We start from the raw sequence: 27,757 nt of genomic DNA on the forward strand, positions 1-27,757 counted from the left end.
CTCCATGGTGCCCAGAGATATGGAATGATTTGGATCATGCTATAAATCTTTTTTGTTGTACTGGTAGAGAATCAGCCAGAGACCTGTGTGGGCACAGAGAGACTGAAATGGCACAGACAAGATCTTATGTTAGGCCTCATGCACACAAACGTATTTTCATTCAGTGTCTTTTTTTGTGGACCGTATACGGAACCAATTCATTTCAAGGGGTCGACAAAAAACGGAAGGTACTACGTGTGCATTCAGTTTCTGTATTTCCGTTCCGCAAAAAAAAATAGAACATGTCCTATTATTGTTCGCATTACGGACAACGATAGTACTGTTCTATTAGGGGCCAGCTGTTACGTTCCGCAAAATACGGAATGCACACGGACATCATCCGTATTTTTCACAGATCCGTTTTTGAGGACAGCAAAATACACAAAGTCGTGTGCATGAGGCCTAATTCACATGTGGTCAGTCCTGGATTTTTAGGATGTTCTTCTTCTCAAGGTCATTCATTTCCTTCAACAGCAGAGCAACATTATACCGCAGCTCTTGGAATTTAGCAACGGGAACCTGGAAAATGACAAAGGTACACACATTATGAATATAAAGAAAATACTAATACCCAAGTCTGTGTGATAACAAGCAGCATAGAAAACATGAAATCAAAAATGCTGTACAATAGAAGAATTCCTAGATAAAGAAATTTGTGATAAATATTCAACATCTCAGTAGGGTGAAGGGATTGTTTTATCCTGCTCTGCATATTAAACATCCCTCCACTCCCCAAATTTCCCTAGAAAGTGATAAAATATGGCTCGTCTTGGTGGATTCATGTTTTAGTTGGTTGGACCAATCCGAATTTACACCAGAAAATAAATCGCTCTTTCTTTTGTGTACTTAATGTGTGCACTTCAATATCTGATGGATCTGAAATGCCCATTTGGGTGCTGCCACACTACGGGGAAGGTTTATCAAAACTGGTGCCAAAGAAAACTAGCTCCAAAGGAGCTCTGGAAAATAAAAAGTGGAGTCTGATTGGTTACTATGGGCAACTAAGCCAATTTTCCCTTTACACCAGTCTCATATATTTTTGTTGCTGCTGTTCGTCTTTTTTTTATTTTTTTAAAAGAGCTTTAACCCATAGGATCCCAGCGCCATACATGTGCAGCGCTCTAATCGGGAGGATGCAGGAGCGACGCCCGCTCGATCAGCAACAGGGGTCTGGCTGTTCCTGACTATTTACACTGACACAGCACTGACTGCGGTATACACAGGGTTTGCGAAGGGTAGGGGCTCCCTCTACATTGGGTCCCAGGAATGGCAGCCCGATGCCTAACACAGGTTCTATGGAAGCCTGTGAGACCCAGCCCCCTGGGTCTCACAGGCAGGCAGGCTGTCAGTGGATTACACTGGTAATACGCTGACAGTCAATGCATTACAATACACTATGTATTGTAATGCATTGTAGAGGGGATCAGAGTGGAACAAAAAAAAAAAGTTAAAAAAAAAGTGTTTTTCATAATAATAAAAAAAAAAGGATCAAGTAGAAAAAAAACAAAAAAACACCCCTTTCCCATAATAAAGATGTATAAGGCTCTATTCACACGTCCGCGAATGGGTCCGCATCCGTTCCGCAATTTTGCAGAACGGATGCGGACCCATTCATTCTCTATGGGGACGGAATGGATGCGGACAGTGTGCTGTCCGCATTTGCGGAGCGCGGCCCCGATCTTCAGGTCCGCAGCCCTGCAAAAGATAGAACATGTCCTATTCTTGTCCGCAGCTGCGGACAAGAATAGGCATTTCTATAGGGGTGTCGGGCGGGTGTGTTGCGGATCCGCAACACACCACGGACGTGTGAATGGAGCCTAAAAGTGTAAAAAAAAAAATAGGAAAAAAAAACCCAAAACAAACAAAAAAAACAGACATATTGGGTATCGCTGTGTCCGTAACAACCGTCTCTAAAAAAATATCACATAAACCACCCAGTCAGGTATAGGCCATTAAAAAAATTAAAAAAATACTCTGCCAAAACCATTTTCTCGTCACCAATGGGTTTTGGAAATTTTCTAAAAAATCTTAAGAATTGCTTCAAAAATTCTAATCCTTCTAATGTCCTAAAAAATAAAAGGTCATTTTCAAAATGATGCCAACATAAAGTAGACATATGGGAAATGTAAAGTAATAAGTATTTTGTGAGGTATCACTACCTGCCTTAAAAAAATAGAAAAATTAAAATTTTGGATTTTTTTTTTTTATAAATAAAGGTAAAATATAATGACTCAAATTTACCACTAACATGAAGTACAATGTGTCACGAGAAAACATTCTCAGAATGGCTTGGATGAGTAAAAGCGTTCCAGTTATTACCACGTAAAGTGACACGTCAGATTTGCAAAAATAGGCCTGGGATTTAAAGGGGTATTCCGGTTACCATAAATATAACTTATATTTTTGAGTAATTCATCATCAATAATTACCTAATAAAATGTAAATTTCACATATTTACCGTTCAGTAGTTATAAAAGTAGTTTTCTTCCTCTGCTACCCACGGTGTTTCCTCCATGGCATCGACCTGTAGTTCTGAGCCTTTGTTAGGTCGAGCATGCTCAGTGTGTTGCTATCAATTCTCTAGCTAAATGTCTTGTGCTGTTAATGTGCTGGTGATTACTGAGTAGAGGGGGCGTGACCGGACTGTACATCAGGCAGCCAATCAGTAAACATCAACACTCACCGTAGGAAAGCTAGGGATTGTGGGGATTGTAGTTTTGTGAGGGAAGATCAGGCGCCATGATGACCCCAGTGTGTTGCAGGCTCACACAGGAGATGGACAAATGGATTGCAAGGTAAAATTAAGCTTTGGTAACATGTATAGGTATGGGTTCAGGTTGGGTCACAGCTTGCAGCCTTAATGCAGTTTTTCAAAAATTATGTTATTTTACCGGAATACCCCTTTAAAGTGAAAAGTGGCTTGGTACTGAAGGGGTTAAAGCTTTTTTTTTTTTTTCCTGGGATGGAGCTTTTTAATCACTTGTTTTTCATGCATTTTTTTCAGACTTTTTTTCATATACAGAAGTCTATTGGAATATGTCTGAAAACTGTTAATCCCAGAGCATGCTGCAATTTAAAAAAAACTGTTATGTTATAATTTCTTACGGCCAGCATATAAGATCTGTCCACGAACCACAAAAAAAATGCTGTCAAAAAACTGAGCAACTTGCAATGGCAAATTTATTTTTATCCCATAATACAACCGATTCAGTAAAAAAAAAAATAATAATAAACACAAACAAACCAAGCAAAATGCACCAAAGGCATATATATGGGTTGATCTTGTCTCCCTCCCTAAGCTTGCACTCAAAGAATCCTTGCACTAAAGTTTTTTTGTGAAGTATAAGAATGGATAAGAGCAGGGCTGCACATATCAAAGTTGGGGTATTACTTTTTGTGGGGTTTAGAAACAATTCTGCATGAGGGGATGCTCTTTTTATGGGGGGGGGGGGGGGGGGGGGGGTAATTAATTCTTATTAACATTTTTGCCACTGTAGTGACAAAGTAAATTATTTCTTCAGTTTCTTTTCATGATCAGGTCGTCACCATGACCTAGCTAATAAAAAGAATTCTATAAAAAAAAAAATAACAAATATAACCGGCAGGAAGTTTCCATACCCATAATCCAAAATCACATAGAGGAATTTTATTAAAAAACAAAAAACTTACATCAAAACGATGGGACTCTCCATTAGAAAGCTTCATCTGCATTAGAATGGACGGCTGCAGCGCCCGGGAAAGAGAGCTGAGAATATTGGACATTTTTAACATAATTTTAAAAACTGTTTAAACACGATGCAAAAACAAAAACACATACATACACATTATATATATATATATATATATATATATATATATATATATATTTTTTTTTTTAAAAGAAGACAAAATTTTAATAATTTATAATACAGTCACACAAACCAATTTCACAATGACATATAGGAGGAAGTCAACTGCCTGTGCGCTGGTAGTAAAGCTTCGGATGACGACTGGATTGAAATAAACTTCAGGCGGACGTTAAATATATTGCCAATAACTGGCTGTTGGGTCCGTTCAAAGTATAGGTGCAGGTCCCAGAAGTGGGACCTGCACCTATCAAACATTGGGGGGCGTATCTTAGCGATATGTCCCCAATGTCCAAGATGGGATTACCCCTTTAAGTTCTGTCAGCACCAGGTACGGCATCTACTCTTCACCAGCAATGACGTTCTCCAGTATGTGAGTCCTTCTAAATAATGCTATAATATAATGCATAGTCTAAATACATTATTACCTGGTGGAAATCGCAACATCAACTCTCCATCTCATATCCTCCACTGTTGGCAATCTAATGCTTTGTTTCAAAGCAGCTTCTTCAAGTAGTGGTCGTCTACAGGGAGAGCGAACCATGAGGTTGGTGCATTCACATAAAACTATACAGATATGCTTATGTTGGCATAAAACAAGTTACTTACTAATTCGGTGTTTAAAATTTGGGCTCCAACTCCCCTTTCTGCCCACAGTCACATAAGTGAGTGACTGGCCACCTTGGTAGCCAGATCTCTGCCCCATTGAGAATGTCTGGGGCTGGATAGGGGGATGGATCTCCCATGCACTGCAGCCAACAACCACCTTGGCTGAACTGCAGGTCCATGGTATAAAAGCTTGGACTGACATACCACAGGAGGATATCCAGCATCTGTATGACGTTATCATGCCTGAGTGTCAGCCTATATCGCAGCAAGGAGAGATACCACCCAATATTAATGTGACCCTGCCTCAATCTATACTCCACTGAACCCAAAATAAAGGGTGCACCACCCTGGATTTGTGATCATTGACCAAGCACCACTAGTGGTTTATACTTTCGTCAATCTCAGCAAATTCACATTAAAGTGATTGTCCGGGCTTTTAATATTGATAATCTACCCTCAGGATAGGTCAACAATTTCAGATCGGCGGGGGTCCAACACCCGGCGCCCCCGCCAATCAGGTGTATGAGGAGACGGCACGCGCAGTGTGCACGTGCCGTCTCCAGTCTCTCTTCCTGCTTCTATGTCTATGGCAAAGCAGCAGCAGAGCAGGAAAAGAGAAGGGAGACGGTAGGTGCGCACTGCGCGCGCCGTCTCCTAATACAGGTGCCGGGAGTCGGACGACCGCCGATTTGATATAGAAGACCTATCCTGAGGATAGGTCACCAATAGTAAAAGCCCGGACAACCCCTTTAAGTTTTCCACGTATTATTTCTTCATTTTCCGGTACTGTATAATGGAGCTGTGTGGTCATTTGTAGAAATGAATGAAATGAAGATTCATTTTCAATAATTCTAATATATATGGTGATATGATATGTACATACTCACATAGGAGGACACTGACCTGTTTCCATACACGATATTAGCATAGTCCTCTATAAAATCATCTGGAATTCTACAACACAAAGAAAATACGTTAGTCTTGAAGGAAGTTCTCTAAGATTTAACAATAGATTATCCTCAGGATAGGTCATCGATATATCAGATCAGCAGGATTCGGACAGCCCGCACCCCAGCCGGTCAGCTTTCAGGAGTAGGTCCAGAACTACACAGCTCCATTCATTGTGTAGTGGACAGAGCTGTAGCGCTGATTGGGAGGAGCACTGTATTAACCTGATCCATCTACACAATAGACAGAGATCTGTAGTTTCAGAACCTATTCCTGGAGCCAAATCTATTCTTGAACAGCTGATAAGTGGTGGTATGGGGTGTCAGACCACAACTGATCTGATATTAAATGATCTATTCTAGAGAAATGTTAAATACTGCAGAACCCCTTGCATAAATTTCCCCAATAGTTCAATATATACATACATTATATGTGTAAGGGTAGGTTCACATTTCCATTTAACCGATGCCGCAGGCTGTTACGACAGAGAACAGCCTACCGGAGTTCACTGGATACTGCCGTTTACCTCTGGACGCCATTGGCTTTATTGGAATCCATTTGTTTTTGTGCGGCTGAAACCCAGCATTTTGCCGGAAAGCTGCCAGATCCCACTATAGTCAATAGGGTCCGGTGTTGAACAGCAGTATCTGGCTAGCCTGGATCCGGTAAACTCTGGCCGGCTGTTTCGGCTGGAACTGCCTGCCAGATCTATCAAATGCAAATGTGAACCTACCCTTACTTAGGATCCGAATGAGCAAACAGTGAATAATACAGACTGAGCTAATTGGTCACCAGAACAGACCTCTTAAACAGATGCCCTAGTCGAAAGATTCCCTTTAAGTAACCCTTCGGATCTGCCAATCATTATGTAGTAGACAAAATCTGGGATATGCACAATCTGTATGTTCACTGCAGCGAGTGGCAATTATAAATACACCTTTCCAGACCAGCTTTGGAGTAGGAGCCAGAAGGCAGCAACTTTTCAACTATAAAGAGGATCTACTACAGTTGCAGCCATCCGATCCAGACTGGTCAGCCAAGAAGAGCTCAATCTCTAGCACCCGTGAATGGGAACTGCACCCATGACAGATCACACAGAGACGTACCTGAGCTCCTTCAAATCTTCTTTAAAAACCTATAAATGAGACAAGACAGAGATTAATAACAGAGTATCTGATTGGCGGGAGCCCTGCCGATCAGCTGTTCAAGAATGCAGAGGCGCTTGCAGCAGCATCGGGGCCTTCTCGTACAATGTATGGCGCTATGCTTGGTAAGCTGAGAGAAGGCTGTGGCACTCACGGGAGCGCCAGTGCCTTCTGAAACAGCTGATGGGCGGGGGTCCAGGATATCGGACCCCCACTGATCAGATACTGATGACCTATCCAGAGGTCTTTATTAGGACTTCACAGCATACAAAAAAAATCAGCAAAATCAGCAACGTTTCGGCTTGACAAAGGCTGTTGTACAGCCGAAACGTTGCTGATTTTGCTGATTTTTTGTATGCTGTGAAGTCCTAATAAAGATGGAATGATGGGAGATGCTGCCACCGCTATTTGATTTTCACGTATTCTCTGGCTGATGGATCCGCGGCTGGTGCGGAGCTGTTGCAACTCCCTACAACAAGGACGGACCGTTGAGTGCTGCTCCTGCACAATTGTTTCTACTATCCAGAGGATAGGTCATCAATATTTAAATCTTGGAAAACCCCTTTAAAAAGTGCATTGGAGATTGCAAGTTCCAATGTAGATTCAGTCATTAAAGGGGTTGTCCAATTACAACTACTTATCCCCTATCAGGATAGGGGATAAGTGTCTGCTCGAAGGGATTGCGTTGGCTGGACCCCTGCCGATCAGTACAATGGGGGCTTGTGTGCCCTTGTTTAAATGGAGAGGCGCACATACACATGCCGAAGATAGCCACGCTGTACTGTGCAGCATGCATGCTTGACTGCCGCTCCATTCACACGGCACAACATAGGTCCCCAGTGCTCTGACCCCCATCAGAAAAGTCTCCTCTGTCCTGTGGATAGGGAACACAGTACATAATTCATCTGTCCTCACCTCCTGTTTAAGAGCTGAGAGTCTGAAGGCCACACGTAGGAGTGTATATGAGCCAGAGATGACAAAACTGAGCAGCTCTTCGGATACCGAGGTCGTTTCCTGTATGGCCTTCACAGATTCAGAGCTGTCTTTGCCCTCAAGAGCACCCACCACAGCTAGAAGAAAGAAGCAGAGCATCAATTTTATGTCCTGCCACTATGCCACTCCATTACCCAAATCAAGAGCCACCGAGATGCATGAAGGAACGAGGAGCGGTCATGGAGACCTCTTCCAAGACGCTGACCAGACTGATGATCAGCAGGTTTATTGAGCACCGACATGTATTCCTGAGGCAGCCATGGTGATGTCAGACTGGCACTTCCCTCCAGTGGCCTGAAAATAAATGGAGGAGGTGGGCACAGCTGGTGACCTCATTCACCAGTGCCAGGCTGCCCCCTCCAGAAAAGGAGCCGCAGAGGAACAATATCTATGTGAGTACATAATATGTTATTAAAGGGGTTCCGGGAGTTTAATAAGATAGACTAACATTTCTTAGTAAAAAAAATAAATAAATATGTGCTTTCCAAGTTAGCATTAGTTGTTAAAGTTACAAAATGTCTCAACAGGTGTACAGTGCCGAGGAGGCATGGGTTTAAAAATTCCTTGGGGGTGTAGTTTCCAAAATGGGGTTTCCACAGTAGGGGTATTTCAGGGTGTTCTCAATTGCGACATGGCACCTGAAAATTATTCCAGTGAAATCTGCCCTCCAGAAGCCATATCGTGCTCCATCTGTTCTAAGCTCTGCCGTACGCCCATATAGCAGTCGACAATCACATGTGGGGTTTTTCTGTACACTGCAGAATCAGGGTAATAGATATTGAGTTTAGTTTGGCTGTTAACCCTTGCTGTGTTACAGGAAAAAAATTAAATCAAAATCGAAAATCTGCCAGAAATTGTAAAATTTGGAAATTTCCTTTAATTCTTGTGGAACACCTAAAGGGTTAACAAAGTTTGCAAACATTTTTTGGGTGGTTTTTTATTATGTAAGGCCCACAAAGTGACTTCATAACTGAACCGGTCCTTAAAAAGTGGGTTTTGGAAAAAAAAAAAATTTAAGAATTGCTTCTAAAATTCTAATCCTTCTAACGTCCTAAAAAAACAAAATGACATTTTCAACATGATGCCAACATAAAGTAGACATATGGGAAAGGTAAAGTAATAACTACACTGCTCAAAAAAATAAAGGGAACACAAAAATAACACATCCTAGATCTGAATTAATTAAATATTCTTCTGAAATACTTTGTTCTTTACATAGTTGAATGTGCTGACAACAAAATCACACAAAAATTAAAAAATGGAAATCAAATTTTTAAACCCATGGAGGTCTGGATTTGGAGTCACCCTCAAAATTAAAGTGGAAAAACACACTACAGGCTGATCCAACTTTGATGTAATGTCCTTAAAACAAGTCAAAATGAGGCTCAGTAGTGTGTGTGGCCTCCACGTGCCTGTATGACCTCCCTACAACGCCTGTGCATGCTCCCGATGAGGTGGCGGACGGTCTCCTGAGGGATCTCCTCCCAGACCTGGACTAAAGCATCTTCCAACTCCTGGACAGTCTGTGGTGCAACGTGACGTTGGTGGATAGAGCGAGACATGATGTCCCAGATGTGCTCAATTGGATTCAGGTCTGGGGAACGGGCGGGCCAGTCCATAGCATCAATGCCTTCGTCTTGCAGGAACTGCTGACACACTCCAGCCACATGAGGTCTAGCATTGTTTTGCATTAGGAGGAACCCAGGGCCAACCGCACCAGCATATGGTCTCACAAGGGGTCTGAGGATCTCATCTCGGTACCTAATGGCAGTCAGGCTACCTCTGGCGAGCACATGGAGGGCTGTGCGGCCCTCCAAAGAAATGCCACCCCACACCATTACTGACCCAATGCCAAACCGGTCATGCTGCAGGCAGCAGAACGTTCTCCACGGCGTCTCCAGACTCTGTCACGTCTGTCACATGTGCTCAGTGTGAACCTGCTTTCATCTGTGAAGAGTACAGGGCGCCAGTGGCGAATTTGCCAATCTTGGTGTTCTCTGGCAAATGCCAAACATCCTGCACGGTGTTGGGCTGTAAGCACAACCCCCACCTGTGGACGTCGGGCCCTCATATCACCCTCATGGAGTCTGTTTCTGACCGTTTGAGCAGACACATGCACATTTGTGGCCTGCTGGAGGTCATTTTGCAGGGCTCTGGCAGTGCTCCTCCTGTTCCTCCTTGCACAAAGGCGGAGGTAGCGGTCCTGCTGCTGGGTTGTTGCCCTCCTACAGCCTCCTCCACGTCTCCTGATGTACTGGCCTGTCTCCTGGTAGCGCCTCCATGCTCTGGACACTACGCTGACAGACACAGCAAACCTTCTTGCCACAGCTCGCATTGATGTGCCATCCTGGATAAGCTGCACTACCTGAGCCACTTGTGTGGGTTGTAGACTCCGTCTCATGCTACCACTAGAGTGAAAGCACCGGCAGCATTCAAAAGTGACCAAAACATCAGCCAGGAAGCATAGGAACTGAGAAGTGGTCTGTGGTCACCACCTGCAGAACCACTCCTTTATTGGGGGTGTCTTGCTAATTGCCTATAATTTCCACCTGTTGTCTATCCCATTTGCACAACAGCATGTGAAATTGATTGTCACTCAGTGTTGCTTCCTAAGTGGACAGTTTGATTTCACAGAAGTGTGATTGACTTGGAGTTACATTGTGTTGTTTAAGTGTTCCCTTTATTTTTTTGAGCAGTGTATTTTGTGAAGTATCACTATCTGCCTTAAAAGCAGAGAAATTCAAATTTAGAAAATTACAAATTTTTCCAAATTTTCTGTAAATTTGGGATTTTTTTTATAACTAAAGGTGAAACATATTGACTCAAATTTACCACGAACATGAAGTACGATGTGTCAGAAGAAAACAATCTCAGAATGGCTTGGATAAGTAAAAGTGTTCCAAAGTTATTCCCACATAAAGTGACACGTGAGATTTGCAAAAGTCAGTCTGGTCACGAAGGTGCAAAATGGCCTGGTTAATTAAGGGGTTAAGGGCTCATGCACACAAACATACTTTCTTTCCGTATCTGTTCCGGTTTTTTTGTGGACCGTATGCAGAACCAGTTATTTCAATGGGTCCGCAAAAAAAAAATGGAAGTTACTCCATGTGCATTCCATTTCCATATGTCTGTTCCACAAAACAATAGAACATGTCCTATTTTTGTCCACATTACGGACAAGGATAGGACTGTTCTATTAGGGGCCGGCTGTTCCGTTCCGCAAAATATGGAATGCACACGGTCGTGTGCATGAGCCCTAATAGGCAGACACCTAAGACGCACCTAGGGACCCCCGTCTCCATCAGAATCCCATGACCACACCAATGGGATGACCGTTTGAGCTCCCTCTCACTATCAAACACTTTAGATAGTGTTGGTTCTATGAGGTAAGGACCTTAGATACTGCGGTTATTATTGACTGCAGCATCTAAAGGGTTAAATCGCCAGGATCAGAGTTTTCGCTGATCCCAGCAAGAGAAGTGCTGGGTAAGTGGTTTTCCATGGCTCAAATGCCATAGAAACAGCTTGCATTTTTTTTCCCCCACACCGCCATGCGTTTTTTCTGCCATTTTTAACAGGATTTTTTCTAAATAATATGTGCACAACATTTTTTCCTGCTGTTTTCCCCCTGTAGAGATGTAAAAAAAAAAAAAAAAAAAAAAAAATTCAGAATGCTGATCTAATTACCAAAAAAGGTCAGTAGCAAAAAACAAACAAATGAAAAAAAAAAAAATGAAAAAAAGAAAAAACACATGCTCGTCTTGCATTACACATTTCCTATAGAAAAAACACCATCAAAAACCTACATTTGTGAGAATACAGCTCCGCTCCTGCCGCTGATCTTGGAGGTGAGATCACTCTGACGGAAATGCACATCATGGAGCGGAAACACAGCTGCTCATAAAGGGTTAACTTAGGCTACTTTCACACCAGCGTTTTTGCTGGATCCGGCAGGGTTCAGTAAAAACGCTTCCGTTACTGATAATAGAACCGTCTGCAGCCGTTATGAACGGATCCGTTTGTATTATCTTTAACATAGACAAGACAGATCCGTCATGAACTCCATTGAAAGTCAATGGAGGGGGGCGGAGCCTAGCGGCGCATGGAGTAGGACGCACGCCGCACTAGCTCCGGCAAGAATCCTGTCTAAATACATCTACAACGGTGGCGATATACCTTTAACCACCTCAGCCCCCAGTGCTTAAACACCCTGAAAGACCAGGCCACTTTTTACACTTCTGACCTACACTACTTTCACCGTTTATTGCTCGGTCATGCAACTTACCACCCAAATGAATTTTACCTCCTTTTCTTCTCACTAATAGAGCTTTCATTTGGTGGTATTTCATTGCTGCTGACATTTTTACTTTTTTTGTTATTAATCGAAATTTAACGATTTTTTTGCAAAAAAATGACATTTTTCACTTTCAGTTGTAAAATTTTGCAAAAAAAACGACATCCATATAGAAATTTTGCTCTAAATTTATAGTTCTACATGTCTTTGATAAAAAAAAAATGTTTGGGTAGAAAAAAAATGGTTTGGGTAAAAGTTATAGCGTTTACAAACTATGGTACAAAAATGTGAATTTCCGCTTTTTGAAGCAGCTCTGACTTTCTGAGCACCTGTCATGTTTCCTGAGGTTCTACAATGCCCAGACAGTACAAACACCCCACAAATGACCCCATTTCTGAAAGTACACACCCTAAGGTATTCGCTGATGGGCATAGTGAGTTCATAGAACTTTTTATTTTTTGTCACAAGTTAGCGGAAAATGATGATTTTTTTTTTTTTTTTTTTTTTTCTTACAAAGTCTCATATTCCACTAACTTGTGACAAAAAATAAAAAGTTCTATGAACTCACTATGCCCATCACGAAATACCTTGGGGTCTCTTCTTTCCAAAATGGGGTCACTTGTGGGGTAGTTATACTGCCCTGGCATTCTAGGGGCCCAAATGTGTGGTAAGGAGTTTGAAATCAAATTCAGTAAAAAATGACCTGTGAAATCCGAAAGGTGCTCTTTGGAATATGGGCCCCTTTGCCCACCTAGGCTGCAAAAAAGTGTCACACATCTGGTATTGCCGTACTCAGGAGAAGTTGAGGAATGTGTTTTGGGGTGTCTTTTTACATATACCCATGCTGGGTGAGATAAATATCTTGGTCAAATGACAACTTTGTATAAAAAAATGGGAAAAGTTGTCTTTTGCCAAGATATTTCTCTCACCCAGCATGGGTATATATAAAATGACACCCCAAAACACATTCCCCACCTTCTCCTGAGTACGGAGATACCAGATGTGTGACACTTTTTTGCAGCCTAGGTGGGCAAAGGGGCCCATATTCCAAAGAGCACCTTTCGGATTTCACTCGTCATTTTTTACTGAATTTGATTTCAAACTCCTTACCACACATTTGGGCCCCTAGAATGCCAGGGCAGTATAACTACCCCACAAGTGACCCCATTTTGGAAAGAAGACACCCCAAGGTATTCCGTAAGGGGCATGGCGAGTTCCTAGAATTTTTTATTTTTTGTCACAAGTTAGTGGAAAATGATGATTTTTTTTTTTTTTTTTTTTTTTTTCATACAAAGTCTCATATTCCACTAACTTGTGACAAAAAATAAAAACTTCCATGAACTCACTATGCCCATCAGCGAATACCTTGGGGTCTCTTCTTTCCAAAATGGGGTCACTTGTGGGGTAGTTATACTGCCCTGGCATTCTAGGGGCCCAAATGTGTGGTAAGGAGTTTGAAATCAAATTCTGTAAAAATTGACCTGTGAAATCCGAAAGGTGCTCTTTGGAATATGGGCCCCTTTGCCCACCTAGGCTGCAAAAAAGTGTCACACATCTGGTATCTCCGTATTCAGTAGAAGTTGGGGAATGTGTTTTGGGGTGTCTTTTTACATATACCCATGCTGGGTGAGAGAAATATCTTGGTCAAATGCCAACTTTGTATAAAAAAATGGGAAAAGTTGTCTTTTGCCAAGATATTTCTCTCACCCAGCAGGGGTATATGTAAAATGACACCCCAAAACACATTCCCCACCTTCTCCTGAGTACGGAGATACCAGATGTGTGACACTTTTTTGCAGCCTAGGTGGGCAAAGGGGCCCATATTCCAAAGAGCACCTTTCGGATTTCACAGGTCATTTATTACAGAATTTGATTTCAAACTCCTTACCACACATTTGGGCCACTAGAATGCCAGGGCAGTATAACTACCCCACAAGTGACCCCATTTTGGAAAGAAGACACCCCAAGGTATTCGCTGATGGACATAGTGAGTTCATGGAAGTTTTTATTTTTTGTCACAAGTTAGTGGAATATGAGACTTTGTATAAAAAAAAAAAAAAAAAAAAAAAAATCAGCATTTTCCACTAACTTGTGACAAAAAATAAAAAATTCTAGGAACTCGCCATGCCCCTCACGGAATACCTTGGGGTGTCTTCTTTCCAAAATGGGGTCACTTGTGGGGTAGTTATACTGCCCTGGCATTTTCCAGGGGCCCTAATGTGTGGTAAGTAGGTAAATGACCTGTGAAATCCTAAAGGTGCTCTTTGGAATATGGGCCCCTTTGCCCACCTAGGCTGCAAAAAAGTGTCACACATGTGGTATCGCCGTATTCAGGAGAAGTTGGGGAATGTGTTTTGGGGTGTCATTTTACATATACCCTTGCTGGGTGAGAGAAATATCTTGGCAAAAGACAACTTTTCCCATTTTTTTATACAAAGTTGGCATTTGACCAAGATATTTCTCTCACCCAGCATGGGTATATGTAAAATGACACCCCAAAACACATTCCCCAACTTCTCCTGAGTACGGCGATACCAGATGTGTGACACTTTTTTGCAGCCTAGATGCGCAAAGGTGCCCAAATTCCTTTTAGGAGGGCATTTTTAGACATTTGGATACCAGACTTCTTCTCACGCTTTGGGGCCCCTAGAATGCCAGGGCAGTATAAATACCCCACATGTGACCCCATTTTGGAAAGAAGACACCCCAAGGTATTCAATGAGGGGCATGGCGAGTTCATAGAAAAAAAAAATTTTTGGCACAAGTTAGCGGAAATTGATATTTTTAATTTTTTTCTCACAAAGTCTCCCGTTCCGCTAACTTGGGACAAAAATTTCAATCTTTCATGGACTCAATATGCCCCTCACGGAATACCTGGGGGTGTCTTCTTTCCGAAATGGGGTCACATGTGGGGTATTTATACTGCCCTGGCATTCTAGGGGCCCTAAAGCGTGAGAAGAAGTCTGGAATATAAATGTCTAAAAAATTTTACGCATTTGGATTCCGTGAGGGGTATGATGAGTTCATGTGAGATTTTATTTTTTGACACAAGTTAGTGGAATATGAGACTTTGTAAGAAAAAAAAAAAATAATTCCGCTAACTTGGGCCAAAAAAATGTCTGAATGGAGCCTTACAGAGGGGTGATCAATGACAGGGGGGTGATCAATGACAGGGGGGGTGATCAATGACAGGGGGGGTGATCAATGACAGGGGGGGTGATCAATGACAGGGGGGGTGATCAATGACAGGGGGGGTGATCAATGACAGGGGGGGTGATCAATGACAGGGGGGTGATCAATGACAGGGGGGGTGATCAATGACAGGGGGGGTGATCAATGACAGGGGGGGTGATCAATGACAGGGGGGGTGATCAATGACAGGGGGGGTGATCAATGACAGGGGGGTGATCACCACAGTCATTGATCATGCCCCTGTAAGGCTTCATTCAGACGTCCGGATGCGTTTTGCGGATCCGATCCATCTATCAGTGGATCCGTAAAAATCATGCGGACGTCTGAATGGAGCTTTACAGGGGTGTAATCAATGACAGGGGGGTGATCAGGGAGTCTATATGGGGTGATCACCACAGTCATTGATCACGCCCCTGTAAGGCTTCATTCAGACGTCCGGATGCGTTTTGCGGATCGGATCCATCTATTAGTGCATCCGTAAAAATCATGCGGACATCTGAATGGAGCTTTACAGGGGGGTGATCAGGGAGTCTATATGGGGTGATCACCACAGTCATTGATCATGCCCCTGTAAGGCTTCATTCAGACGTCCGGATGCGTTTTGCGGATCGGATCCATCTATCAGTGCATCCGTAAAAATCATGCGGACATCTGAATGGAGCTTTACAGGGGGGTGATCAGGGAGTCTATATGGGGTGATCACCACAGTCATTGATCATGCCCCTGTAAGGCTTCATTCAGACGTCCGGATGCGTTTTGCGGATCCGATCCATCTATCAGTGCATCCGTAAAAATCATGCGGACGTCTGAATGGAGCTTTACAGGGGGGTGATCAATGACAGGGGTGTGATCAATGACAGGGGGGTGATCAGGGAGTCTATATGGGGTGATAACCACAGTCATTGATCACGCCCCTGTAAGGCTTCATTCAGACGTCCGGATGCGTTTTGCGGATCCGATCCATCTATCAGTGGATCCGTAAAAATCATGCGGACGTCTGAATGGAGCTTTACAGGGGGGAAATCAATGACAGGGGTGTAATCAATGACAGGGGGGTGATCAGGGAGTCTATATGGGGTGATAACCACAGTCATTGATCACGCCCCTGTAAGGCTTCATTCAGACGTCCGGATGCGTTTTGCGGATCCGATCCATCTATCAGTGGATCCGTAAAAATCATGCGGACGTCTGAATGGAGCTTTACAGGGGGTTGATCAATGACAGGGGGGTAATCAATGACAGGGGGGTGATCAGGGAGTCTATATGGGGTGATCAGGTGCTAATAAGGGGTTAATAAGTGACGGGGGGGGGTGTAGTGTAGTGTAGTGGTGCTTGGTGCTACTTTACTGAGCTACCTGTGTCCTCTGGTGGTCGATCCAAACAAAGGGGACCACCAGAGGACCAGGTAGCAGGTATATTAGACGCTGTTATCAAAACAGCGTCTAATATACCTGTTAGGGGTTAAAAAAATCACATCTCCAGCCTGCCAGCGAACGATCGCCGCTGGCAGGCTGGAGATCAACTCTCTTACCTTCCGTTCCTGTGAGCGCGCGCGCCTGTGTGCGCGCGTTCACAGGAAATCTCGCGTCTCGCGAGATGACGCACGGATGCGTCCAGGAGGAATGAATCAACCACCTTCCGGACGCATCCGTGCGTTAGGCGGTCGGGAGGTGGTTAAAACATCCGTAGGAGCGGGGGACATAGCCAGGAAGCGGTCCGGTGGAAGGAAAAAACATCATGCCTGCAAAGAGAGGCAAAACGCCGAGTCGGCAGGACAGAGAAGCACGATCCCAAGATGGCGCTGAGGAGGAAGAGTGGCCTGACCTGAGGGCGGCGGTGAGTCAGGGAGCGGCAGCGCGGCTAGAGCGCTTCGCTCACAAGTCACACCAGTCCCCCAGTCATGTATGGGGAGAAGGAGAGGGCACCCTGGCACAAGTGGAGGAAGGCTTAGGGGAGCAAGATGGCCCCTGTAATGATGATCAGCAATCCCCAGTTCAGCAGGAGGGGGGGGCGAGTGCTAACCTGTGCAGCACTGAAAAATGTCTGCCAGTGGTCAATGCCCCTGAGCCCACCTTGAAAGATGTGATGGCAGCTATTGCTAGCTGTAACGCCACCCTCCAGAATATGAATATTAATATTGGAAGTCTAAAAGCGGACATGTCCATTATCCGTCATGACCTGCATAAGGTGGCTGAACGCACCTCAGAAGTCGAGAGGAGGGTCTCGGATCTGGAAGATGGAGCTGTTACCCTACAGAGAGAGAGCCGGGCTGCGTCAAAGGATATAGCGGCGCTTTATGCTAAAACCGACGACCTTGAAAACCGCTCTCGCCGCAATAATATTAGGCTGGTGGGCATCCCTGAGAAATCTGAGGGCCCAGAGGCTACTGATTTTATCGAAAAATGGCTTGCGGAAAAATTCTGTGATAGTGGACTCTCTGCACTGTATGCTGTGGAACGAGCACATAGGGTCCCCACCAGGCCTTTTCCGCCAGGACGTCCGCCACGTCCAATACTGGCTAAAATCCTGCATTATCGAGACAGAGACACTATACTGACGGCTGCAAGATCTCATCCTGATTTAAAAATCAATGGGGTTCAGGTGTCTCTGTTCCCTGACTATTCGTCGGATGTACAGAAAAAAAGAGCTCGCTTTGTGGAGATTAAAAGGAGGCTGAGTGATTTGCAAGTACAGTACTCCATGATGTTCCCGGCCAGGCTCAGAGTGGTGGCGTTTGGATCCGCGGTGTTCTTTGAGGACTCGGACGCTGCGGTCAAGTGGCTGGATCAAAATGAGCGTCGCCTTAGGATTCCATCAACAGACACCTGAGACTGTTGGACATTCCTGCTCCTGATTGAAGTTCTGATGTCCACTGGACCGTCCACCCACCGTTGTGGACATTTTCTTTTTTCTTTAGCCGGTTGCTAAAGAAATTTTGTGGGTAGAGCATACGCCCAAGGTTGCTCCCCACCTTCCTAAGGTGCCTGCGTACGGTATCGTGCTGGATGCTGTGCTGCTTCAGGCGCTGTTGGGCCTGGTTCACAATGTTGGCCCCAAGTTCAGTACTGATGCTAATTATGCTGCATATGTTTATTGTCTGGGGAGGGATAGTTGGGTGGGGGGGGGGGGGGGGGGGGGGGGGGGTGGGGTTAGTGGGGGTTATTATCGTCAAAGGTGCTAATGATGGCAATTCTAAAATGCTGAAACGTACAGTCCTGGTATATTTTGTCCGGGGGGGGGGAAAAGGGAAGAGATGGGAATCTGTAATCCGGTATTTAAAATTGTTTTTCCCTGCGGCTGCTGGGAGATGGAAAGTTGTAGATCTCAAATGTACTTTTATATATGTAAGCATTCTTATGGGACCTGCTACGAGAATACTTAGCTGGAATGTGAGGGGAATGGCGGATGCTACAAAGAGACACGGTCTGTTCCGTTACCTATCTAGATATCAGCCAGCAATAATATGCTTGCAAGAAACGCATATGACCAAACAATCTATACATGTCATGCAAAAGCCGTGGTTGGGTTATTCGGTGCACTCCGTCTTCTCCTCGCATTCCAGGGGGGTTAGTATCCTGGTTCATAAGAATATCATATTTGAATGCCTGAGGGTATGTGTGGATGAAGAGGGAAGGTTTATAGGAATGCATTGTGTGGTCCAAGGGATGAGAATGGTGTTAGCAACAATCTATATACCCCCACCATTTTCCTCGGTACCTTTAAGGAAGCTGATAGAATTCATGGCAGAGTTTTCTGAACTTCCAATGTTAATAGTGGGAGATTTTAATAATGTACTTGACAGTTCGCTTGATAGATGCCAGATCACACCTAGTGGTAGTAGTACGGGTGAAACCTCGTTTGCAAGAATACTGAGGGAAGTAGGTCTGATGGATGTATGGAGAGAGACCCACCCCCTGGACAGGAAGTACTCGTGTTGCTCCTCGACATATGGCTCCCTGTCGCGTATAGATCTGGGTCTGGTAAATGCTCATATGTTCCCGTTTGTACAGACCTCAGAGTATCTTTCTAGGACCCTATCTGACCATTCCTTATTTAGCATCACCCTTGATATCTCTGTGACAGCCAGGCCGGGGGTTAGATACTGGCGACTAAATGCCTTTTGGTTAAAACTGATGGGGGACCCGTCCGACATGCTTCAATCCCTTAGGGAATATTTTTGTATAAACGAAGGGACTGCGTCTCCGTTAGTCGTCTGGGAAGCGATGAAGGCCTTCCTCAGAGGATCCTTTATTAAAACAGTCAATCGGATTAAATCTAAATCTAGAGAGCTTGATCGGCAGAAACATGATAATATGAAGATAGCGGAGGAAGCTTTTGTGTTAAATCCTTCTATCATGACAAGCAATACCTTGAAGACTAGGCAGGAGGAGTTGAGGTGTCACCTCTTAGAGGTAGCAGAGAGGAAACGACTGTTTTACAAGCAGCAATTTTTTACTGAAGGCGAGAGTGTAGGCCATATGCTCTCTGTTATCGCAAAAGCGCAGCAAGGATCACAATGTATATCTGGCCTGTTAGATGCTGGCGGCGTCCTCAGGCGTGATACGGATAACATTTTAAATATACTAAATCATTTTTATTCCTCTCTGTATGCTTCCAGGGTGACATGCTCGGATGAAGAGATTGACACCTTTTTGGCCACATTAGATCTTCCTAAGCTTTCCAGGGAGGACAGTATGCGGTTAGAGGAGCCGATTGAGCTAGAAGAATTGAGGGCGGCATTGGCTGCTATGGCTAATGACAAGGCTCCGGGGTTGGATGGGCTTCCGGCGGAAGTATATAAGTCCTTTGCGGAAGTGTTGCTCCCGGAACTTCTGAAGGTATTCAATTGTTCCAAGGAGAGGGGGGTGCTACCTCCGTCTATGCAGGAGGCGGTAATAGTAGTCATTCCTAAGCCGGACAAGGATCACTCTCTCCCTGACTCATATAGACCGATATCGTTACTCTCCACTGATATTAAGTTGCTTGCAAGGGTCTTGGCCATGCGTCTGTCTAAGGTGATTTTGTCTATCATACACTCTGACCAGACTGGCTTCATGCCTCAGAAATCAACGTCAATTAATATTAGAAGAGTGTTTGCCAGTATTCAACTTCCAGCTGATAATGTTGGAGATAGAGCTATCCTTTCTTTGGATGCGGCCAAGGCCTTTGACAGCATTGAGTGGCGATTCTTGTGGAGAGTTATGGCGTATATGGGATTTGGAGATGAGTATATATCCTGGGTCGAGGTGCTATACTCTAAACCTGAGGCATGTATCAGGGCGAATGGAGGGGTGTCCCCCAAGTTCTGTCTGGGCCGGGGTACTAGACAGGGGTGCCCGTTGTCACCTCTGCTATTTGCAGTTGCGATTGAGCCATTAGCCGCGGCAATTCGTAAATCAATGGACATCCGGGGGTTTCAATATGGGACAGTTAATAATAAAGTGGCGATGTATGCAGATGACACCTTGCTTTTTCTGGGAGATACTGGTCCATCGTTGGAAGCGGCTATGAAAATCATTGATTGCTTCGGGGATCTGTCGGGTCTGACTATTAACTGGAGTAAGTCGGCGATTATGCTGCTTGACGGGCAAGTGCAATCACAGACAGTGAGAGACAGAAATATTCCATGTGTAGCGACCTTTAAGTATTTGGGTATCCATATATCTCCGAGAGTCCGAGACTTTGGGCGCCTTAACTTTGACCCGTTGGTTATCAAATTTCGTAATAAGACTAAGGCATGGTGTAAACTATATCTGTCGTTGGCGGGAAGAGCTAATCTCATTAAAATGGTGTTGATGCCCCAGCTACTCTATGTTCTACATAACTCCCCGGTCTGGCTGTCAAAATCCAAATTTGTTCCTATCAATGCTACTTTCAGGGAGCTCATATGGCGGAAGGGGCAACCGAGAATTAAGCTTGAAATGTTGCAATATCCTAAAACAGAAGGGGGCCTTGCAGTGCCAAACCCATGGGTGTACTTCCTGGCTGCACAATGCCAACATTTTAAGGGGTGGATGGAACTGGAGTCGAGTGAGATGTCGTGTCAGTTGTTTAAACATTGCCTGTCCTCTAATGACCTACTGCTGATCCTTGAGACTAGGGGGGCTGGAAAGAGTGGTCCGATGGGCGATCTGGGACACTTGATGCAGTCCGTATGGAATAAGGTCAAGCTCCTGAGGGGGGTTTTCGGCAATACGGAATACACTCCACTGTGGGGCAATCCTGTGCTGCCGGAATTCCTCTCCCTGTCTGAGTTTGGGGCATGGAAAAGGAAGGGTATTCTGAGGTTGGGGCATCTTTTGGAGGAAAAGAAGTTCATGTCATTTGCCAGATTTCAAGAGAAGTATGAGCTGCCTAGAACTCACTTTTATAAGTACCTTCAGGTGAGACATGCATACAACTCCACATTTAAAGGTACGACTGAGGTGGCAGGGAGAGATGCTGCATTGCACCAGATTCTGTCCAGGGGGGCGAGGAGAGGTATGATTTCCTGTATATACAAGCTGCTGCTTGATAAGTTTCTAATGTCACATCCGCTTACGGCTAAAAGTAAATGGGAGAAAGATGTTGGCGAATTAACTAATGACCAATGGTCTGACATACTGGAGGCGATACCTCTCTCTTCCTTGAGTGAAGGACGTAAACTCTCGCAGCTGTTTATTGTCCATAGGGTCTACAAAACACCGTTTTTTTGTTCCGTATAGGGTTCAGACCTACGGATGAGTGTCCAAGATGTTCTGTGGTGTCTGCAGATCTGTTGCATATGATGTGGACGTGCGAGAGGTTAGGGAGATACTGGGAGTTGGTACGTCAGACAACACAGGAAGTTTACAAAGTACGAATACCCTCTGATCCGAAAGTGTGTGTGTTAGGATATGTCTCTGAATTGGCCACTGGGCAGGTGCATAAAATAGCTATAGGTAGAATGTTATATGTCGCTAGGAAGTTAATAGCCCTACATTGGATACAGACAGCTCCGCCAATCCTAGGTGAATTCCTAAGTGCAGTTGACACAATGCTGAGCTATGAACGGATGGTGTACCAGAAGCGTGGATGCCCAGCGAAATTTGAAAAATTGTGGGATCCATGGCTGTCGTTTCGACGTTTGAATAGAAATGTTTAACAATGTGCCTTTGTATTTTGTAGGTTAGGGTGGGGTGGGATGGGGGGGGTTGGGGAGGTTGGATTGAAACTGGATTAATACACATAGTTTGGTGCCCTTTTTGTTATTAGTCCTACGGACAATATGTCTCTATGTCATCCTTGCATGTATTGTGAAAAAACGTGTATTTACACTGTAAAATGTTTAATAAAAATGATCTGATTTAAAAAAGAAAGTCAATGGAGGACGGATCAGTTTTCTATTGTGTCAGAGAAAACGGATCCGTCCCCATTGACTCGCATTGTGGGTCATGCCTGATCCGTTTGGCTCCGCATCCCAGGACGGAAAGCAAATGACAACATGTTGCGGTTTGCTCTCCGGTATGAGATCGGAATACATTTTGGAGCATTTCGTTCTGTTCAGTTCTGTTTTGTCCCCATTCACAATGAATGGGGACAAAACTGAAGCGTTTTTTTCCGGTATTGAGCCCCTATGACGGATCTCAATAACGGAAAACTAAAATGTTAGTGTGAAAGCAGCCTTACACAGTCTTTCAGATGCTGTAATAGCAGTAAGGGCGTGTACGCGCGGTCGTGTCTGTATATCAGTCTGCAAAATACGGATACCTTCTGTGTGCATTCCGTGTTATTCTCACCGGGCTATTCTCATCCGCAACATGGACCAGAATAGGACATCATCTATAATTTGCGGATGCGCACAAGTTGTGGATATGAACATGGCTCCATAAAAATGAATGGGTCAGTGTGCTAGCCACAAAAAATTCAGCACACCAATAAAAAACGTGTTTGTGTGCCCAAGGCCTTGGCTAGTCGGCACTGTTGCGTGCCCAGCATGCGGCCTGTGCTGTGATTGGACGAGGGAGGCGATGCACCTGGGCTAAAGGTGCCGTGAAGCCGGTCATGTTACCAGGGGAATGCACTGATAGAAAAACTGCTTGCACTTTCTTGCAGCGGACACCAGATGAGATTCCTTCACCCCAGAGCTGGCACTGCCTCCTGGTAGTTATCATCATGCAGTAGTCGGTGGAGTTCACCATTAACAACTGCGAGAAGAGTAGTTATTAGGTTCCTTCCAGGCAGAGGACTTCACCATCAGTGTACTGGGACTGGCAGGAGGCATCAGCGTACTGGGACTGGCGGGGGGCACCAGCGTGCTGGGACTGGCGGGGGGCACCAGCGTGCTGGGACTGGCGGGGGGCACCAGCGTGCTGGGACTGGCGGGGGGCACCAGCGTGCTGGGACTGGCGGGGGGCACCAGCGTGCTGGGACTGGCGGGGGGCACCAGCGTGCTGGGACTGGCGGGGGGCACCAGCGTGCTGGGACTGGCGGGGGGCACCAGCGTGCTGGGACTGGCGGGGGGCACCAGCGTGCTGGGACTGGCGGGGGGCACCAGCGTGCTGGGACTGGCGGGGGGCATCAGCGTGCTGGGACTGGCGGGGGGCATCAGCGTGCTGGGACTGGCGGGGGGCATCAGCGTGCTGGGACTGGCGGGGGGCATCAGCGTGCTGGGACTGGCGGGGGGCATCAGCGTGCTGGGACTGGCAGGGGGCATCAGCGTGCTGGGACTGGCAGGGGGCATCAGCGTGCTGGGACTGGCAGGGGGCATCAGCGTGCTGGGACTGGCAGGGGGCATCAGCGTGCTGGGACTGGCAGGGGGCATCAGCGTGCTGGGACTGGCAGGGGGCATCAGCGTGCTGGGACTGGCAGCGGGCATCAGCGTGCTGGGACTGGCAGCGGGCATCAGTGTACTGGGACTGGCAGCAAGCATCAGTGTACTGGGACTGGCAGCAAGCATCAGTGTACTGGGACTGGCAGCAAGCATCACTCACCCTTCAGAATCTTCCTAAAGACATCCTTGTCCAAGTCCTTGAGATGTTTCGCCATGCCCTCCACCTCCGGGGGAGTCCGGGCCCCCAGGTAGCCGGTCCGGTCATTACTGAGGACGGAGGAGGACGGATACGGGTGGACAGTCCTGACAGAAGTCATCCTCCACCTGGCAGCCTCCCTGTTCCCTGTCACGTGTTAAGGACGTCATGTGACCGCTGACGGAGCTGCTGACAGAGACGTTTGTCGGTCAGCGCCATCTGGAGGCCAACGGGATTATGGCAGGTAGAATTCCTATCTGGGACATAGCAGTGGGATTGTTACACTGAGCTTCGTGAATATAATTCATTACACTGGGCAGGGTCCTCATTAAATCATAATGAGGCTTCCATGGAGCACACAGCTCACAGGAAAATTATTTTAATTGTAGCAACTGGTAAATACTAGAAGGATATACAGGCTTGAAGGGGTTGTGTCACATCAGCAAATGGCATTTATCATGTAGAGAAAGTTACTACAAGGCGCTCACTAATGTATTGTGATTGTCCATATTGCCTCCTTTCCAGTCCGGTTTTCAGGCTCCCTGTCCTCCGTCCGACACAGGGATGTCCACCCTTTCAGAAGCTCACGCTCAGACAGCAGCACTGCGCTGTCTGAGAGTTAGCTGCAGCAACTGACCCCCAATCTCACCCCCAGTCAGTCACTAGAGCCGCAGACATGGCTCCCTGTGGCTGACTGAGGGGGAGAAAAACACCCCGACTACCCCCCGCTCACTTTCCCCTCGGAAACTTCTTCCCTCTCCTCCCCCCGTTTTTTCCCCAGCGGCGATGAGGGTGTGGCTTCACGGAGGCAGGCGTGGTTTATCGATTTGGGGGCGTGGCCGGTGAGGTCCGGCTTTCTTGGGTGAAGCCAGTGTCCACCCTATTTCCAGGCTGGATTCATTTTTTCAATGCTATAGTACCAGGATTATGGATGGCCATAATAACCCCTGTAAGCAGTGTATAATGTGATGGAAAAATGAAGCAAAGGAGACAATATGGTCAATTACAATACATTAGTAAGTGCCTTGTATTACCTTTCTCTACATAATAAATGTGTTAAAGAAGTATTCCGTTTCCTGCGACTTGAATATTATAAAGAGACTTTTTGTGTTTTAATTTCTGTGTGCGCAACGAGAAAATGGCGATGGCTAGTAGCTGAAAAACAATGTCAGCATCTGTGTGTTAAGATAAGATCAGCCGTGTGTACGTGCTAATAACCAAGTATGCATTTTGTAAGGAAAAAAAAGCCATAGTCTTAGCAATTAACCCGTTAGCAGAATATAGAAAGCTCATAAAATAGTAACCAATCAATAGATGTGTGTGAAGGTTCTCATTTATCCAGGTCATGGTATATCTGTAAAGAATAAATCAAGGCATTTATACTTTACAGATACAATCAATAGATGGATTCAGGTCTGACCAATTAGAAGTATTATTTGTGTACCAATCATGTCAATACTTTAAGAGGTTACACCCTTGGAAGGGGTATAAATAAAGGGCCTAGGACACTCCCTTTTTGGGATCCTGGTCATTTACCTGAACACGTGGCTCGATCCTCACGTGACTGACCCTTGGTCTGCCACAACAAATGCCATTCGCTGAAGTGACACAACCCCTTTAACTTCCATCCTAAAAAAGTGTGGCAGTTAAGTCAGAAGACTAGTGGTTCTTGCAAAACTTTAGGCCGTAATAAAGACGCAAAAATGTGCCCGTAACATACTCATGGGTGTCACAGCTGTCTTTCGCCTGCTGCCAGCTGTCTTCACTTCCGGGGAGCTCTGTGACGTATTCGAAGCAGGCGCAGTGAGGAAGCCGGCAGCAGGCGAGCGTCCTTCACTCACTGCGCCTGTGCCGAATACTAAACGGGACGGCGCAGGCGCGGGATTTTACTTTCAAGGCGCAGAGCAGAGATGTCCACCAAAGCAAAATGGGCGTGCCGAACGGTGAGGAGACGGAGCCTCCAGGTGCTGCAGCAACGCCCCAATAGCACCTAGAGGCTCATTTGCATATTTTAAAAGTTTGTTTTCTGGGCGAACGGCGGCATGTAGGCAGATAAAAGTCACAGTTATGTACTGTGCACATCGCTAATGTCAGCCAGCAACATAAAGAATTTTGTGATGACAGAAACCCTTTAACTATTTTTCTAACTGTGTGGCTGGTACTTTTTACTTTGTGTCGGGCATCTAATACAGTGGTCCCCAACCTTTTTTGCACCAAGGACCAGTTTCATGCAAGACCATTTTCGCAGGGACTGGGGGTGTGTGTGTGGGGGGGTGTGTTCTGGGGGCGGGGATTAAGGGGTTGGGTGGGGCTTAGGGGTGCTAGTTGGCGCTGACTGACTCACACACATAACAAAGCACAAGGTGCATATTAAAATAGATAACACTATACTATATAACGACTATATAAACTGACTATGGTCTCTGCTGCACTGTACCGTATTTTTTGCCCTATAAGATGCACTTAGGTTTTAGAGTAGAACAATAAGAAAAAAATATTTTTTATTACACCTCAGGTCAGACCAGCAATCAGACCCCCAATGTTAATCAGCCCCCCATGTCAGCCATCCATCAGCCCCCCATGTCAGCCATCAGCCCTTGTGTCAACCATCAGCCCCCCATGTCAGCCATCAGCCCTTGTGTCAACGATCAGCCCCTTATGTCAGCCCCCAGCCCTTATGCCCCCCATGTCAACCCCCCCCCTTATGTCAGCCATGAGCCCCCCATGTCCGCCATATGTCAGCCATCAGCCGTTATGTCAGCGCAAATAAAAAAAAACAAAAAAACACTTACCTCTCCTGCTCCTGGTCACCATCGCGATCCTCTTCTTCCTGCTGTCTGCTGTGTATCGCGGCGCACAGTGTGACCTCACGCTGTGCGCAGCCCTGCACAGCTGATAGCCGAGGACAAGGAAGCGGTGAGTACAGATCCTTCACCGCTTCCTTGTCCTCCTGTACTAATGAAGCGCTTCCATAATGGAAGCGCTTCATTAGTACCGCGATAAAGATGGCCCTGATCGCCGCGGCCCGGCTAACAATCTTTCACGGCCCGTTCCTGGGCCGCGGCCCGGCAGTTGGGGACCGCTGATCTAATAAACCTTATCTCTAAACTACTAAGAGATCATAAACACTTATTTAAGCCACATTTTCATCAGTAAGATAAGGATTGAGCTTTAATGAGTGTTTACAAGGTCAGAAATCAGGAGCCCGTCAGCTCCCTGCCTGACTGAACAGAGAGAAAATACAGATCCTGCTAGTAGATAAACTCAAAGCAATACAGGGAAAATGGCTCATCATTTTTAATAAAGACCAATGAAAAACATGATTTTAGCTCAAAATGAGTACAATGCAGTAATAAAAAAAATTGGCACCAAAGGTGTACATAGCCTTTAATAGTCCATTTATTGTACACACCAGAAAAGGTCTTGGTACATCTGTTAACTGGACCTATAGAAACCATTCACCAATGGACACCCAAAGAGCACCCTTTAGGACTCTGTTCGCAGTCATCCAGCAGGGTTTCTGTTCTGTTAGCTGCATGGTGTAGCGCTGCAGACTTCTCTATTTCATGTAGAGGCAATGGGGGTCATATATCAAAGGGCGGCATTTTACACCAGTCTCTGATATTCCCTGTGCTACCGGAAGATGCAGCTCTCGTCATAAATTAGGCGCATCCTCTGCTCACATCTACTAGTCATTTATGTCAG

The 27,757-nt window shown here is 45.5% G+C and overlaps 1 protein-coding gene across 1 annotated transcript; it reads right to left on the reverse strand.

Annotated features, from left to right (window-relative positions):
- Window positions 1-327: 327 nt before the first annotated feature.
- LOC121009576 (COMM domain-containing protein 5-like) lies at window positions 328-24,196 on the reverse strand. The gene is made up of 7 exons (XM_040442795.1): window positions 24,017-24,196; window positions 7,502-7,656; window positions 6,548-6,576; window positions 5,397-5,447; window positions 4,313-4,408; window positions 3,709-3,784; window positions 328-558 (listed from the first exon to the last, which is right to left on the reverse strand). The coding sequence occupies exons 1-7, from the start codon at window positions 24,171-24,173 to the stop codon at window positions 457-459; spliced, it is 666 nt and encodes a 221-aa protein (XP_040298729.1). The 5' UTR covers window positions 24,174-24,196; the 3' UTR covers window positions 328-456.
- Window positions 24,197-27,757: the final 3,561 nt, after the last annotated feature.

Source organism: Bufo bufo, chromosome 8 (genome assembly GCF_905171765.1).
Source record: "Bufo bufo chromosome 8, aBufBuf1.1, whole genome shotgun sequence".
In the NCBI taxonomy this organism is placed as follows: Eukaryota; Metazoa; Chordata; class Amphibia; order Anura; family Bufonidae; genus Bufo; species Bufo bufo.

Coding starts and splice junctions, on each gene's coding strand:
- LOC121009576 (XM_040442795.1), bottom strand. CDS start 24,173: ATGACTTCTGTCAGGACTGTCCACCCGTATCCGTCCTCCTCCGTCCTC. Junction 7,657..24,016: donor CTTTAGGAAGATTCTGAAGG/GTGAGTGATGCT, acceptor TCTTTCTTCTAG/CTGTGGTGGGTGCTCTTGAG. Junction 5,448..6,547: donor GAAGATTTGAAGGAGCTCAG/GTACGTCTCTGT, acceptor TTTGTGTTGTAG/AATTCCAGATGATTTTATAG.